This window comes from Lepisosteus oculatus, chromosome 4 (genome assembly GCF_040954835.1).
Source record: "Lepisosteus oculatus isolate fLepOcu1 chromosome 4, fLepOcu1.hap2, whole genome shotgun sequence".
Lineage (NCBI taxonomy): Eukaryota > Metazoa > Chordata > Actinopteri > Semionotiformes > Lepisosteidae > Lepisosteus > Lepisosteus oculatus.
This window is the reverse complement of record NC_090699.1, coordinates 31,660,174-31,674,365: the sequence shown is the minus strand read 5'-3', so window position 1 is coordinate 31,674,365 and position 14,192 is coordinate 31,660,174. Positions and strand designations below refer to the sequence as shown.

General features: G+C 35.5%; 1 protein-coding gene across 1 annotated transcript in view; it reads left to right on the top strand.

Annotated features, from left to right (window-relative positions):
- Positions 1 to 1,379: 1,379 nt before the first annotated feature.
- col13a1 (collagen, type XIII, alpha 1) overlaps positions 1,380 to 14,192 on the top strand; it is a 76,450-nt gene continuing 63,637 nt past the window's right edge. The window contains exons 1-4 of the mRNA XM_015346933.2: positions 1,380 to 1,400; positions 6,468 to 6,503; positions 8,632 to 8,658; positions 11,106 to 11,156. Coding sequence (XP_015202419.2) covers positions 6,483 to 6,503; positions 8,632 to 8,658; positions 11,106 to 11,156 — 99 coding nt within the window. The 5' untranslated portion in view covers positions 1,380 to 1,400; positions 6,468 to 6,482. The remainder of the gene's footprint in view (positions 1,401 to 6,467; positions 6,504 to 8,631; positions 8,659 to 11,105; positions 11,157 to 14,192) is intronic.

The following is a 14,192-nucleotide window of genomic DNA, read 5'->3' as shown; positions in this document are numbered from 1 at the left end:
AGTAATTAGTGGATGGTAGTTTAAACCAAAATACGTGTAAAGATATATGTATAAAGATCTATGGAGCTTTGACATAAAAGGATTTATGTTTCAGAATCGTATAAATTAATTTGTGAAATTGCCACTTCTTGGTTAACAGGGGAATTTACACAAATCAAAGCTGGCCAAAGATTTTTTGTGCAGTGCCAATTAAGCACTTGGCAAAAGCTCATTTTCTTTCAAGTCTGTATACACAGAAGGAAACATAATCAGTAAATTTAATTATCCAAGTCAGCTGAGGTAGTATTATTCTTTTAATCATAAATGTTTTCAAAAATGGGAAGCTACGCTTTAATTGAAAATAAAACTTGTTTGTAACTCCCAAGTATCTGAAGTATTAAAGATGTTTTTGCAGAGTGCAGGTTGAACCCTGTAGTCCAGACAATACTGATTCAAGTCTAAATGATGTGATTACCCAACGTTGACTGGGATTTACCAGGGAGCTGGAGTTCCTTAATTGCCTGAGCACAACTGGGGATAAGTGACCTTGATTTTTGCAAGAGTATCCAATATCTGCTTGCAACAGCAATCCCTAGGATTTTCTTTGAGCAGGCAGTATAATGTGAGAGACTTATATTTCTTCTTCAGCTGATGCTCTAATCTATGGGGCTGTGTAAGAAAGCCTTCATTGTGCCAAGATGATTGATTATGTATTTCTATATTTTCCTAATTAGAAATTATTAAAGAACTATACAAACAAAGATTGGGTTACTTTATATAGGAAATGTATTTTTGCTAAAATTACATGTACTATTTAATACAATACAGGTTTTCTGAGACACATTAGCTCATCAGGCCAGAGTTCATCTTGGTTTCCATGGTATCAATTGGAAGAGAGAGTCCATAACATAACATTGTAAATACAATGGTCAGAAAGTACACGAGCTGTGTAATTTACAACTGTAGTACATCAGTGACATGGGACAAGACATATTAGTCATTCATTGTCTTCTTCCTGAGCACTTAAACAGTCTAACATGACTGCATGATTTTCACTTCTTGGCATGCAACTAATATGAAGTTCCTCATTTACATTATAGCTTTAAAGGAGATCAAACTGCAGAGTGCCCTACTGTATAATTGACAAACAAAAGGGCATTTTTGCATCATATGCAAAGCATAAATGCTTAAAAGATTGAATTGTGCATCTAAAGCTAATTAAATCTTATCTGTTTGGCTTGCTCATGATCAGTTTAAAAATTGAAAAAAACTAATTGTGTTAAAACATAATGGTTTTTGAATTGTTAGCTTGTTACTGTGCATACTATTGTGCTTCTCTGTAATATTGGAGGTATTGTCAAGTTCACTCTATCTGCTTTGTACCAATTTCACAGGGCCCCCCTGGAAGAGCTGGCTTTCCGGTAATTGTCTTTTACCTTTCTGTCCCGTCTCTGGTGGCGGCACTGCTGTTTGACTTATTTGGAGAGCATTCTTTCAGCTGGGTACAATGAGGTCTAGGATGAGTGAAAAATTAAAAATGATACACAAGTATTCATAAACAAAAAACTAACATTCCCATATCCATTAAAGAGGTCTGCTTATATACTGAATAAAGATTACATTATGCTTTGTTAATTAATAATAATTAAATGATCAAAGATACAGTATAGAGGCTTCCCAGATGAAAGAACCTCCAAATTTGTCTTTCAACAAAAGGGCAGGGCAGATGCAATAAAAACAGACTTTTCTGTACTATAGACAACATTTTCTAGGACGTTTTATGACTTTTTATAGCTAATTCTTCATCAGAAAGACAATGTCACAGAATGAATATTATTTTCTGTTGTTTGTATCTGGCTTGCCCCTCTGCATTCTCTGTCAGCTTTTCTCTGAGTCTTGGCTTCTGTGGAAAAGGCTTCTAATATCACTAATAGGCATCCGTACCCATTGTTTTATTGTCAACATGGTCACAAACACTGGGACCCATTCCTTTGTGAACATCATAAGATAGAGAAAATAACTTTTCTGTCAGAAAAAAAGAGGCGGGGCCACAGAAAACTGTCAGTTTGTAAAATTAAATGAGTTATTTAAGAACTTTCTTCAGTAGTGATTCTGTTTAGGAACTCGGGGATCTTTTTCATATACTGTAGCTCCAGCTCAGTGTTTTTAAATCTACAAGCTAGTTTAGTAAGCTGTCTGTTCTGCATAAGCTGTGCATCTAACTGGTAAAGGAACATTCCTCAGAATTTCCATTCTGCTGCCACTGTAGATCTCTGTAGCCAAGGTCTGTCACAATTATCCATTAGCTCCAGCAATGATTCTTAACATTTGCGTTTAGGTACAAATTGTTTCATACATTCATTTATTTCAGCATGTACTGAATGTAAATGCCATAGCTGATTTAAATAAGATATATTTAGCGTGCAGTATGCTTATTTGAAAATGTTTTGTTTGCTTTGTGTTTAATGTTCTACATTTATTATCATGACATACTGTATCCAGCCCAGTTGTGCCCTTGAGCTCAGTTTCAAAATAAAAAGGGTTGTTCTTCATTATCAAAATATGCAAAAGCTATATAATACACCTATCCAGATTCAAAACATAAAATAATTAAATGTCGAGGCATAAGTTAATTGAAGGACTGAATTGTATTCTTATAATGTTCATTACCAAAATATGATTAAAATAACTTTTTAGAATGTCTAAAGCAATAAATTGTATCAGATTATAATAAGGAGTGATTGCTGCACCTATTGCCTTATTTTTTTAAAACATTTACAAATTAGCGTGAAACCAAATCTTAATACGGAAAAGTCCATTAAATAAACAGAAGGAATATATTGGATTCTTTATGTGGTTTTGCTGATGTGTCATTTTCCTTTCTTTATTCCATAATGTTCATTTACTTTTTATAATAGGGCCCATAAAGTGCAAAAACATGAAACCAGGTGTTTCTTTGCAAAAAAAAGAAGATGGAAAAGAATGAAGCAGAGTATAGTTCTTTCTGAAGTATACTGTACATCAATAGTAAAAGTAATTTAGATCCCTGGACACAGCTCAATTGTCATAACTGTACATTGATGCTATTACCTAAAACTATAACTGGTACAACTGCAGTTATATTTATTTAACATTCTACATTAAAAATAGGATACAAGCAATCAAATGGCAGACTTACCAAATCATTTTAGCGGGATTAAGCATTATTTTAGGCTGTTATCTTTTTGAGCAACAAAAAAAGGGACAACAAGTTTCTAAAAATGCCACATTTTGGGAATGGCTAGGTAGATCTTATTTATATATGTATACTGTATGAATTATTCTGTGTTTGTACTTTGGACAGTGTGTGACTGGATGAATTAATTTATGTTTTTATAGATCTGAAGAGCTTCATGTTGGTAGTAGCAGGATTACATATAGTGAATATATTTGGTGATAAATTTGATCACATAGTTCCACATAAAACAATTTGCAATAACCAAGACTGAAAGACAATACCTTAGGAAATAATACGATCTGAAATGTGTTTACTGTGGGTTTATCCCGTTCTCTTTTTGTTAAAGTTGTAACTTATGCAACTCTTGCAGGAACAATGAACGTTTCATTAAAATAGCTTATGATTCTAATCCTCACCTCCTTATGATCATAATAAATCATATTTCGGATAGAAGTGTTGAACTTAATCATTTTCAAATAATTTGTTCCATGGTGAAAGAAAACATTCTGGCCATGAAATTTTAATATAATGTATGCAAAAAAAACATAGAACATTTATGTCCTGCTCCAACTGATCACATTGCATGCAAATGTTACTGTTACATTATTTCTGACATTTTGATATCTTTGCATTTACAGTTGAACAAGAGACAAAAGTTATTCTGTCTAATATAATGACATTTCTGAGTAAAATACATCCTAATAATCCTTACTTGGATTATTATTCTAATGTATACAATTCTTGCAGGAAATATTAACAAACTTTAAGAAGTATTCCTTAGAATAGAAAATCAGATCTTGACATATAATGGTTCATCAACAAACTGCACAAGCTAAAGCTAAGTTATTCCTTTGAATTTTGTTTCTGCGATTCTTGACATTTCTTTTTTTAGAAGCTGTTTGTTTGGCACAACACATGGCCAGATTCATAAAGTAATGTGAAAATAAAGGTAATATAAACTTTGCCTTCGACTACAGTCAGCCATGAAGCAAGCAGGTGCTATTTGCCACTAATAGGTCTTTAAATATACCCGAATTACCTCTGCCATGAAGTTCATGGGAGTCTGTAAATCTAGGAGTTTGTGTCGAGTTTATAATGTAGACTGAGGTCATGTGCAGGCTAACCTGAAACCACCAAAATTACTTCATTTCCAATTGAAGCCAGATTCAGATTTTGGCCTGTATAGTCAGAACACTAGGGAACCCATTCACAAGTCTTGAGACTCTGACTCACAACAATGAAGCAGTAAAGCAGAATGCAGTTAAAAATAAGAGTGATCATGTTTCTTTCTGAGGTCTTGCAAAATGCCCTTCTAGAAAGTCTGACCAGTTGAATTATTATAGAGACTGCCAGTAAGAGAATACTCCAGTGCCAAAGCCTGGTTCACAAACAATGCCAGAATCTGATTCATTTCAACTGTAGAATTAGTTTAATAATATTATGTATGTAAATAAATAAGCCATGCCAAAGCCATTCCACAGTTACCATAAAAACCTTATGTTTAGTTACATGCATTCTGATCTGGGTTCAGCACCATGGATAGCTCTCAACAGAAAGTTACAACAATATGAAAATCTCCAGAGATCCATCTACTTTCTATAGATTGGTTAAAAGTATATTAACAGTCCAATAGGTGTTTATTTACTAATTACCCAGAACGCAAACTCTACCAGATTTACTATAGAGAAGGAAAAGTTCTCAGCCTTTTTTGCCATTTCTAAATATCCTCATGTCTGTGTAAATTCAGCATTACAAAGAAAATAATCAGTAAATTAAAACTCAGAATAAATGTATTAATATTTCCAAGATCTTACCTGTTGCCAGAAACAGGTTAAAGACCTGTACCCTTAGATAAAAGAACTTTCAGACAATGCTTTGTTTCAATGTAGTACAGTTCTTCATATTTAAAAAAAAAAATGTTCAAGCGGATAATTCATGCTGCAAATATTATACCACCCTCTACATTTCTGATGTGTTATTAAGTCATCAGTCTTTTATTACTGGCCCACACTAACTCACTGAAACAGCATGTGGTGGGACTAACTGCCTATGTAAAAAAAAATTAGAAATGATTTTGTATGATTTAAAATAAATAATAACTAAAGTCACCACCTGAGAGTTTATATTCATGTTAAAATGGGGAGACGTTCCTATGAATATACTGCTTGTACACGAGTTAGGGACCCGTACAGGAGCATTATACATGTGATACACCTGTAAAGATTTATTTCTATATAGTTTGCTTTTAAAATTGTAAGACATAACACAGATTATTAAAGTTGAGGGCTTTCACAAAGCAAGATGAAAAATAACAGAAAACATGAGTTTAATAAAGTACAGCTTGTGCACTCCTTTGTATGAGATGTGCAAATACCATGACACCATACGACAGACTGATAGTCTGAAACACCCTTACATAAATGAGTAAAACTCTTCCTGTGCTGAGACTGTACATGCACTACCAAAGGATTATCCCAAAACTATTTTTTTCATTATTCTGTGTTTAGTTTTCGGGTACTATAATGTAAAATTGACTGCTCATATCAGATGTTTTGTTATCAGTTTTTGTTATGTTTTATGTTTTTGTTAAGTTATGTTTTATATCACAGATGTACATTAGTTGAGCTGTTTTTCTGTGCCTTTATCACTAATGCTTTGATGTTGTGCTGCTTATATACTGTACATAAAGAAGTTATCTTCTTCATTTCACAAGTTTTTAAGACATTTCAAAATATTTTTCTAAGGTTTCATTTAGTATTCCTAACCGACAGGTAAATGTATTCAAGATAATAAATGCTTCAGAAATAAAGTGAAGATATAAGATCATAGCTTGTTCAGCTTTGCAATACTCTGAAAGTCCTGTTTAGCCACCCCTCAGTTTTAAGCCATGCATTCTTCCTAGCATGTCTGCATTGACACAAGTCACCCACTCATATGAAGTGCTTGAAATTCAGTAGTTCCTGCTTTGTAGTTTTGCTACAGTAGCACTAAAAGTCCAACTTAACTTTACTGAACTTTAGCACGTCTGAGCATTTGGCTGGTGTAAGTCTAATCTGTCTTTTTAAAAAGTGCATCGATGCTTTGTTGCCAAATTCAAAATCTGAATCACTGTGAGGCATGCACGAAGCAAATATTTTACCCAGCGACAGGTAAAAAATTGTTTGTAAAGTTAAGCTTGCTCTTGTATGTATGTATATATGAATAGAGCAATGCAGTACCTAATATTTAGACTTCTTTGTTTACCACCTTTTAATTTTACATTGATTATTAGGGTGACAAAGGAGCAATGGGAATTCCTGGAAGAATGGTGAGTTTGATGCATACAGGGCTCCAGTATCAGCACTTGTACAGCAGATGGGCTTATCTCATAAGATATGCAGTTTACCAAATAGTGCAAGAAATTAGAAAACATTTACCTATTTTATCTATTTCTAGGCATCTGTCCATAAAGCTTTACACATCATGTTGTAATAGGGTATAATCATTGTTGGTAAAGTATAACATATGACTGCATAATAAATGTTGTATTTAAAGTTGTTATTTCACTGATTGCTTGAATCTGTCAAAGCACAGATACAATATTTGGTAGATTTTTAACATTTGCTTGACACTTTATAAACTTAACAAAATGATCAACTTAACAAAGATATAGAAAGATAAGTGAATGTAGCTTTACTGAGTAAGGAAATAAAGCAGAATCATGACAGAGAGCCTGGTAGAAATTAGTAAGAGACCAATAAAAATGAGATTAAAATGGTTATAAGGTAACAGGCAAGATGATGACCATGGAGAACAGATGTGTCTTCATTGTACATTCCGATAGGAGTCTTTCTGACAGTACCAACCTGAGAAGTGTTGGTGTATATTTGCAAGAGCCTCTCTTTTCTGTTCATTGATAGATGAAGATCAGTCCACAACTTTAAAAAATGTGTATTTAAGATAGAATTTGTAGGTATCTGCATTTACCCCTTTATTGCAAATGTATTCAGATTCTTTAATTTTTTATTGTTTATATTCTTTCTAGTAATGTCTTGGTGTGTTCATTCACTTTATAGAGTTGGCATTTATAAATCCTGGAGAGGAAACATGTCACGGTTTCTGTTGATAAGGGATACTTATTCAAATATTTTAAAATATTCACTTAAAATGTGTATACTGTACATCATTTGTAATGTGACAAAATGAGACATAAGGGTAGAATATTTTTGCAAAGTACTGTAATTGGTCCTAGGACACATGATTCAATTTGATTACATGAGGTGTTAAATGACGACATCATTCAATAGAATTGCTTGGCACTTTTAACTATCAACCTGAAGATGTGATCCTTAATGCTTATTTTTATTATTTTCACTAAGCAAAAGTGTTCTGTTGTCCTCCTGTTGTCCCAGCATTATCTTTTACATTTTCCTGTTCTCTTTGATTCTAAAAATACCTTTTCCTGTGGTTACTAAATGTTAAAAACATTTATGAGAAATCACATATTTAACTATTGTGTAATAAAAACATTCTTTTTAAGTGACTGAAGTGACCGACACATAATTGAATAACAATTTGATACTATAAATCAATATTTTCAGTGAAGTGGTATTATTCAGACTGTTTTTCTAATGATAAATAGAGCCCTTTTGTATTAGCTCTTCCTAAATATAGGTTTTGTCTTATTTACTGTGAACACAAAAGAGTTATTTTTACCATTTTTTATGTACTGTGAGAGTTGTGAACTGCTGGATTATTCATAATATATAACGTAGAAAATAAAAAAAAAGTAGGCGGATATTTAAAAAAACAGTTTGGAATTCAAAAAGCTTCTAAATGTCTTTCTTTTTTCATGATGTAACCATATTTTTAAATTATTTCTTTTAAGCAGAACAGTTCACTGTTGCAATAAAATCTGTTATCACTTTTTGGACAGTGATTTTAATTTTCATTGTCTGTTAACTTCAAACTAGAAACCATTCATTTCAACCTATCTATGTCACATTGATTCACACACACGTATATATAAATCCTTTTGAGGTGTCTTTGCAGTTATTTTCCTTTCCTTGCTACATGTATTTACAGTTAACGTTTCTGCAAGTGAGAAAATGCTGACTTGCCATGCGGTCTTCAGGTTGTGCTTTTTATAGGAAGCTACTACTGCTAAAGTAATTCCCATCCATCACTCCCTCGTTCTCCCTCATGTTCTTCTAAAACTGTTTTAAACCTGCTGTTGGTAAACAAGACTTGCTGGCCATCAATATCCAGATTACTCCCACTTTCATATGGTACGCAGTTATGGTTTCTGCCAGTTCCACGAGTCCCATGTGGAAGCAAAGCTGCAGCTTTTGGGTTGAGTGCATGCTCCTTGTCCTCAATGTCTTTAACACCAATCCTTTCTTTGTGTCTCTCTCCTCCAAACTTTGCATGTGACTGTGTCTGCTGTGACTGACCAGGGGTTAATGGGCGAGCCTGGTGAAAAGGTGAGTCTGGGACCTGAGAACTTGTTGATGGCTGAGGGCAGGTGTCAGTGAGTAGTCCAGGGCTGTCTCCCAGGACAGACTCAGCTTGCTTTTGTATGTACTGGACAGGGGACGTCCCCAGCTCAGTGATAACTCAGCTTTAAAATTAAATCCAAAATTGAAACAAAGCAATGGCAGTTTAGATTAATTTGCTTTGAGAAGTTACTTTTGCTTGGGATAGATCTTGTAATACTTGTAATACAACCCACTGAAGCTATGCAGGTGTGAGCCTGGTCAGTACCCGGTTGGGAGACCTCCTGGGAAAAACTAAGGTTGCTACTGGAGGAGGTGTTAGTGGGGCCAGCAGGGGGCGCTCACCCTGCAGTCCATGTGGGTCCTAATGCCCCAGTATAGTGACAGGGACACTATACTGTAAACAGGCGCAGTCATTCAGATGAGACGTAAAACTGAGGTCTTGACTCTGTGGTCATTAAAAATCGCAAAGCGTTTCTCGACAAGAGTTGGGATGTAACCCCGACATCCTGGCCAAATTTCCCATTGGTCCTTACCAATCATGGCCTCCTAATAATACCCATCTATGAATTGGCTTCATCACTCTATTCTCCTTCCCACTAATAGCTGATGTGTTGTGAGCGTTCTGGCACACTATGCTTGTCGTCGCATCATCCAGGTGGTGTAGTGGTGGAGGGGAGTTCCCATTACCTGTAAAGTGCTAGTAAAGTTTTTGTTAGTTTTCTTGTTATATTTCAATCTTTAGTCTTGAACAGCTCTTTTCTTAGAAAATGATGGGAACATAACAGCAATCTTTCTGTTGTATTAAAATGAGGCTAACAACAAATAGGCTACAGTAATTACACTATATACTGTAAAGTATTAGTTTCTGTAGGTATCTAAAACTATTTACCAGCTTTGGCTTTCTGTAAATCATATTGATAAAACTGCCAGGGTTTCTCAGATAAATATGAGCTGCCTCCAAAAAAAATGACAGAACAAGTATTAGAATGATCTGGGTATAGTTAGTGTTTTTGGACATTCTCCTCCCAAAATAATAATTCTAGAACCCGACATCAGAAAATAATATTCCCACTCTGTACTTTTTAATTTTTTTTCCATTTAAAAAACAAAAATTAGGCAGGGCAGTGTTTCATAAACATTTTTTGTAATTTGTCATAAGAATTTAACCCATCTAGTGTCCATAAAGTCTAAGGTCAATAAAGCGAGCAGAAAAACAAATAATTTAATGGCCAGTAAAAACACAGAAAAGGCTTAATGTTAAGGTTTAATTTAACAAGAAGTACATCTCCTTCAGAAAGTTAAATCTGTTAACCAAACCTCTGCTAACATCTGCAATTACCCTGTCCCCAGTTTTGTTTTTAGATTGTTTTGGGGTTTCCTCTTTTTTTACAATTGGAGTTCTGTTTTGGACTTTTCCCATCCTGTTGTCTGTATCTGAAAAGGGGCTATCTGTGAATCTTCAGTCCTCCTGCCTCATAACTACCTTTGAAACAGCCAAGGGTATCTCTAAATGCTGGAACAGATGAGCAGTTTTCTGCAACTGTATTTTCCACAATTCATGGGTCGTGGCAAAACCAATACTTTTTCCAGCTGATGGCAGACACACTTAGTATTACAATATGTGAAAGCAAATACTTTCTCTGTAGGCGTTTTTGTTCAAAAACCTCAAATCAACTGAGTTTTGAAATGTTGTTGGCTGTCAAAGACAGCATAGAGATAGTGTTTCTAGGGAAACTAATTAGGAAAAGTGTTAGAAACCTGAGACGGCACCGTCTGGCTACTGGGTTGTTGATTGTAATGAGACGGCCTATTGAACTGTACGGATGGCATTTCCCAGAGGCTGACACAGTGCAAATCACCCTCTTCATGCCAAAGGACTTAACCAGAGGACTTTAATATCCTGTATATATATACACACAGCACAGCTTTGACCTGCTGAGTGATGTTATGAGAAGTTAATGTGTAAGCCTGAAATGAAAAGCATTTTAGTTTCCTGCAATGCATATTTGAGACAAAATGTGTAAGCATACAGTATGTCTACCTTATGTTCTTTAAGATTATTATAAAATGTCCTCATATGCTTAACCTATAATAATAAGCAGTGGAATTAGCACAACACGCAAACACATCACTACTCAACTGCAAATTTGAAAAATGAGCTTTCTATTCCTTTGACTTTTAGACTTTGGTGTAATCATTGCTTTAATGCTTGGCCAAAACATGTTTACATTTGGCTAATAAACATTTGCTGCTTGTTTATCCTAGTGAATGCAAGTATATTGGTTTACAATTTACTGTAGCTTCACAAAGCTTTGGGCTGGTACTGGGCAGCCACAGGAAATTCCTGTGAGTGCCCAGCTATTCCTGCTCACAAAGAGATTCCAGAGGTTCTGGCAATGTTGCCTCTTCATTAGCACCTTCTGTATCCACAGGGAGCACCAGGGGAGCCGGGAATGTCCATCATTGGCCCACGTGGACCTCCAGTAAGTTTGTTTTTCCATGATTTCTCTGTTCGAGGTGGTGTTGAGGAGTAGTATTACAGCTGCCTAAAGGCATGCAGGCATATTTCCTTATTTGAAGATCGTTTAATTTCCTGTAAAATCCAGGATTCACGTCAGTCCTGCCCATACCATTCCTTGTTCTTCAGCTTTCAGTCTTCGGCTGTTTTGGGGGCGTGGATCTGGAGGTTGTATTTCAGGATTTTACTGGCGAAGGGAGATCCGTTTTTCCTACTGCATTACTGAGTATACAGTATAGTGTAAAACAGAAATCCCTTTAGTGTACCATGATAAAGGGATATGTTTAGTCCCAAATTGGAAATAGATGAAACATTACACAACTTAATTTCATTTCTCTTACACCCTTAAGTGATAATGGGAATAAGAACAAATGCATGTTCACAAACAGTAGGAGGCCATTCAACCTGTCACCAATTTGGTAGTTAGTACTTGACAAGTTAATAAACTACCAAAGGAGCTACTTTAGATAGGCCCTTTTGTGCTCCTCTCCTTTAAGTTTTTCTAAGTAAATATTAACCTTGGGTATTAGCTTCAAAATTAGCTTCAGCTGCAAGGCTGGGCAACTTACAATGGGTAAAGCAGTGGACTGGACTATAATGAGTATAATTGAGATTACACAGTACTTTATTTAGCAGTAATGGGAAAACATCACTGTTGTCGGAGATATAAAATTAAATATCAAATGTTGTCTACAATATGTACTGTAGTAAAAAAAATCTAATGGCTTAATTCTGTGATCAGACCAAAACTCTGAGCTTCCATTAGCTTTACGCAGTGTGCAGAGCTCTTGTTAATATCTGAGTGACATTTGCATGGCCCTTGCTGAGTTATAGCTGGTGTTCTCTGTGTTAGCTTGTCAGGAGAGGAAATTAAAACATTTATTTTTCTTCACCATGGTTCACAGAGAACAACATGCACAAATGAACGACATTTTTCTACTGAGGAAAGAAGTATCTCGCACTAAAATTGCATTTGACCTTCTGTCTTGCATGTACCTCTCTGCCAAAGAACAGCAAGACAAAAAGATTCTGTTTCCCTCTTTAAATGTGCAATTTCCTTTTTGATTACTCCATGAAGAATCCATTTTTTCACAGTGGTTTTCAGAGTGTGCTGTTGAGGTCTCCCGATGGCAAGGCCAAAGAATTGCTAGTGCTTGCCTGACATCTGTTTTTTGAATTGAATATCACACACCCTTATAATAAGGCATTGCTAATGAGGACCAGGCTCAAGGGGATGCTCAGCCCTGCTTAGGAAGTGATATACGATGAACAATCAGGCAAGGGTTCTTTCATGAACACTATTTCCAGCAGGTGAAGATGACAAGTTATTTTACTGCGACCTTGAATTGGGAGTGAAAGGGGATGGAGGGGGATTCAGATCTTCTAAGTTAAAAAGCTGATTAGGTGTACAAATCTTTTATCAAAGTTGAGGGTATTGAAATGACCACCAGCCTCATTCCATTATAGGCAGCTATGGAAACACTGGAAAAAATGTTGATGTGAAGCACATTAAAAATACTATTGATTTCTTTTTTATTTGCCCAGATATGATTAGTAATTGAGATATTCTGCAAAGGAACAGGTAACAGGGTTATTCCATGCTGTAAAGAAAGGAAAGGTGTTTCCCATCCAGAAACCAGAGTGTGCCCATTGCTTGCTTAGATGTGTTTCAGCTTCCTGGTGACCCTGAATTAGTTAGAAAATGGGTGACCAGATTACTAAATGTAATATTTTCTGAAACTTAAAAGTGTTAGAGGTTTTCCAACCTTCATATTAAAACCTTTATATGCACACTTTATATTAAAACCAGTTTTGTTGCAGGAGTCGTACAGTACATGACCAGAATGTATTTTTTGGGTATGAAAGTGCAAACATTAGATGCTGAAATATAACTCGGAGGCTCTGGAATGACTCAGTAAAGGTGCCCTGTCAGAGATTGAACACTGTAGTCCAGACAATCTCTAAATCTGGACTCTTGTACATGATTAGGTGACTGGACTGTAGGATGCCCTAAATCTAGCAATTTTTAGTTTGAGCTGGTCTGGGTAGCAATACCTATATCCTGTGCTCTGCAGTGCTTTTGAGTACTTGTGAGTTTGCATTTTTGTTAATCAGTCGATGCTAACTCTCTTAAAGACCCTGTGGCACTTGCATTTTGAACAATTGTGGATGTCTAAAGAAAGAGGAAAGCATGAATACAGTATACAGAATGAATACAGTATCCCTGCTGGCACAAACAACATTTTCTAGTTAATCCAAGTTGATTATATATAGTATACTATACTGTAGTTAGATAAAATCTAGCACAGACTATATATACAACTAGACATATTCTAAGCAATTACAGTATATATTTTTTAAGATATCTGGCTAAATCTTTCCACAGATGGGTCTGATATGTATTTCTCTCTGTGACAGCTGGTAAATTTCCTGCCTCTGCTTCTCCGTGTCTGTTAATCAGATGGAAACCACTTCCTCTGAGGAGACAGACCTCCCTGCTGCTGATAATATATGTGCAGATCCACGGCTTTCAAACTCATTATGAGTCCAATTGTACCCGCAAAGAGAGAACAAAAATATGAATAGAATTAAATGGGTTTCACAGTATTCAATGTTATGAGTTCTCAAATCAGTTTTTACTGCAAATAAATAAAGAAAAATAAACACAAACAGAGGATTAGACAAACTGCTGGAGAACATAAAGTTTCTCTTTCACTTGGGGACCTTAGAGACCAAACTGCCAAAATCTCTAGATGAAAGCAAACCTTGCCTCTGTATGATCCAATATAAGCATATTCACTCAGTTTGGTCTCAATCATTATTTTTATTAAGGCTCATTAGGAGGTAATAGTTATTATGATAGTTTAGGTGGGTAGCTGCGTCAGCATGCGTAGGCTGCAAAGGAACAAGTAATATGTTTATTCCATGCTGAAAAAAAGAAGAAAGAAAACACGTTTCGGCAGTGGAGCCTTCTTCAGCTGTGAGCGAAATTTGCTGGCTC